We start from the raw sequence: 2,500 nt of genomic DNA on the forward strand, positions 1-2,500 counted from the left end.
AAAAAAAAAAGGGAAAAAAAAAATTTTAAAAAAAAAATTTTCTTAAAATTTTTTTTTGGGGGTTTTTTTTGTTTTTTTTTGCCAAATTTTTTTAAAATTTTTTAAAAAAAATTTTTTTTTTCCCTTTTTGGGGGGGGGGGGGGGGGTTTTTTTTTTGGGGGGGTTTTTTTTAAAAGTTTCCCAAAAATTTTTTTAAAAAAATTTTTACCCTTTTAAAAAAAAAAAATGAAAAAAAAAAAATTTTTTTTTTAAAAATTTTTTTAACCCTTTTTTTAAAAAAACCCCCGGGAAAAAAAATTTGGGGGTTTTTTTGCCAAAAATTTTTTTTTTGTTTTTTTTTTTTCCCCAAAAAAAAGGGGGGGAAAAAAAAAAACCCTTTTAAAATTTTTTTTTTTGGCCCTTCAGTCACACTTGTCTCTATTCCAGCTGGGCAGAAAATGAACCCAGTAACTCGGGAACCTTCTGGGTATTTGGCGAGAGAGAAGACTGTGTCGAGATGCGACAGGAATTCCTCTATCTCTGGAACGACGCTCACTGTGATGACGTCAAGCGGTGAGTAACCGTCTTATGATACTTCATAAGACTGATTATCTGTTTTTCTTTTATTCTTTAGTCCTTGTGAAAGATATGAGGGGTAAATGTTTACTTTTTAAACCAGATTCGCGTGCAGTCGCCCAGCTGATCCAGCGCCCACCACCACTACCACAACAACTACCACCACTACCACAACCACCACCACCACAACTACCACCACTCCAGCACCCGCCTGCGACGAAGGCTGGGAGATTAACGAGCTGTCTTGCTACCTGGTGGTTGAAGATGTGGCCTCCTGGACGGACGCCAAAGGCAACTGCACGGACCTCGGAGGCGTGCTGGCCTCCATCACCAGCGAGGACGAGCAGGCGTTCGTGAGCGGTAAGTCTCGTCCGGGCGACGGCCTCCTGCAGGGCCATCAGCTGACTCCTCTCTTCATTTTGGTTTGCTTCCTTTTCTCGGCTTCAAATGATACTGATTCCTCTCTCGCTCTCAGGTCTGCTGAACAGCAGCGCCTGGATTGGTCTCAGCGATCAGAAAATCGAAGGAAAGTATATCTGGGAGGACGGTAGTCCTTATAACTATAGAAGGTGAGTTAGCTGACAGTCAATTTCAGTTGTCTCTTACTGTTTCCCCTTCATTTTCGATGCAATAGTATCATTCTATATTGTTTAAAGTTAGAGTGCCTGTCATTGTAGTTTGAGATAGTATTCCTTCTTCCTTATAACTATAGAAGGTAAGTCCGCGTATATTTGATCTAACGGCCATTCCATTTTCCCTTCATTTTCGCTGCAATAGTATTGTTATACCCTGTACAAAATCAGAGTAGTTATCATTGTAGTTTGAGATAGTATTCCCTCTTCTGCAACGCAGCTGGAAGGAAGGGGAGCCCAACAACTACTACTATTACATCACCCTTGGCGTGGGCGAGGACTGCGTCGAGATGAAGAAGGATTACGACTTCCGCTGGAACGACGAGCTCTGCCCAGCTGAAAGGGCGTGAGTAACCCTTCTTGACCTGTGAAAATGCTAGCTTTTTAATTTTCAATCATACTCACGTGCAAATGTCTCTGTAATATTCATTAATGCCAAGTGCCTATGTCCGTGTCTCTGTATCTTCTTACTGGTAACCCATTTTCTCCTAGGTTTGTTTGCGAGCGACCTGCAGAGTAACGCCGATGTCTCCTTCCCAGGTTGACTTAAGGAACAGAATTCGTCTTCTCTTTTAGGATACACATTCAAGGATCTTTGATTTGCAATAAATTGAACAGAGCATTAATGAAAGTGTATTCTTACTTCCACAAGTGCATGTAAAACAAGACACTTGATTATTAAATCATCTGTGTCCTCTATAAACATTATATGTATGTGTGTGTGGTGCACACGTACTAACACTCCCTTTCCCACTTTTCCCTTCTCTTTCTCCCCTTCTCCATCCTCCAACTCTCTCTTTCTATGTCTTTTGCTCTATCTGTCTCTATATGGGTATATCTCTATATACATATCTACTTATAGACATATATATATACATGTATATACTATACATATGTATGTGTGTCTATGCGTGCACACACACACAGGATACATACACACACAGGATACATACACACAGGATACACACACACACACACACAAACACACAAATATATGTATATATATAATATATGTATATATATATGCATATATCTTCGTGGACACATGTGTATGTATACATAAATATATCTGTATTAATATGTGAATATATAGGTGTGTGTTTTTGTGACATACATATATGTATATATATATATATATATATATATATATATATATATATATATATATATAATATATATATATATATATATATATATATATATATATACACATATATATACATTCTTATAAAATTCGAGAATTAACCCACCAAAGGAGAAATTTAATGGGATTAAAGAACGATCAAGCAGTCAAGTGTGACTCTGCACCAAAT

General features: G+C 37.7%; 1 protein-coding gene across 1 annotated transcript in view; it reads left to right on the plus strand.

Moving 5' to 3' along the window:
• The window catches only part of LOC113822913 (type-2 ice-structuring protein), a 9,646-nt gene extending 7,838 nt beyond the window's left edge, over positions 1-1,808 (plus strand). The window contains exons 2-6 of the mRNA XM_070121353.1: positions 406-552; positions 659-915; positions 1,031-1,124; positions 1,408-1,533; positions 1,680-1,808. Of these exons, the coding sequence (XP_069977454.1) occupies positions 406-552; positions 659-915; positions 1,031-1,124; positions 1,408-1,533; positions 1,680-1,707 (652 nt within the window). The 3' untranslated portion in view covers positions 1,708-1,808. The remainder of the gene's footprint in view (positions 1-405; positions 553-658; positions 916-1,030; positions 1,125-1,407; positions 1,534-1,679) is intronic.
• The last annotated feature ends 692 nt before the right edge of the window (positions 1,809-2,500 follow it).

The sequence above is a fragment of the Penaeus vannamei genome, chromosome 4 (genome assembly GCF_042767895.1).
Source record: "Penaeus vannamei isolate JL-2024 chromosome 4, ASM4276789v1, whole genome shotgun sequence".
In the NCBI taxonomy this organism is placed as follows: domain Eukaryota; kingdom Metazoa; phylum Arthropoda; class Malacostraca; order Decapoda; family Penaeidae; genus Penaeus; species Penaeus vannamei.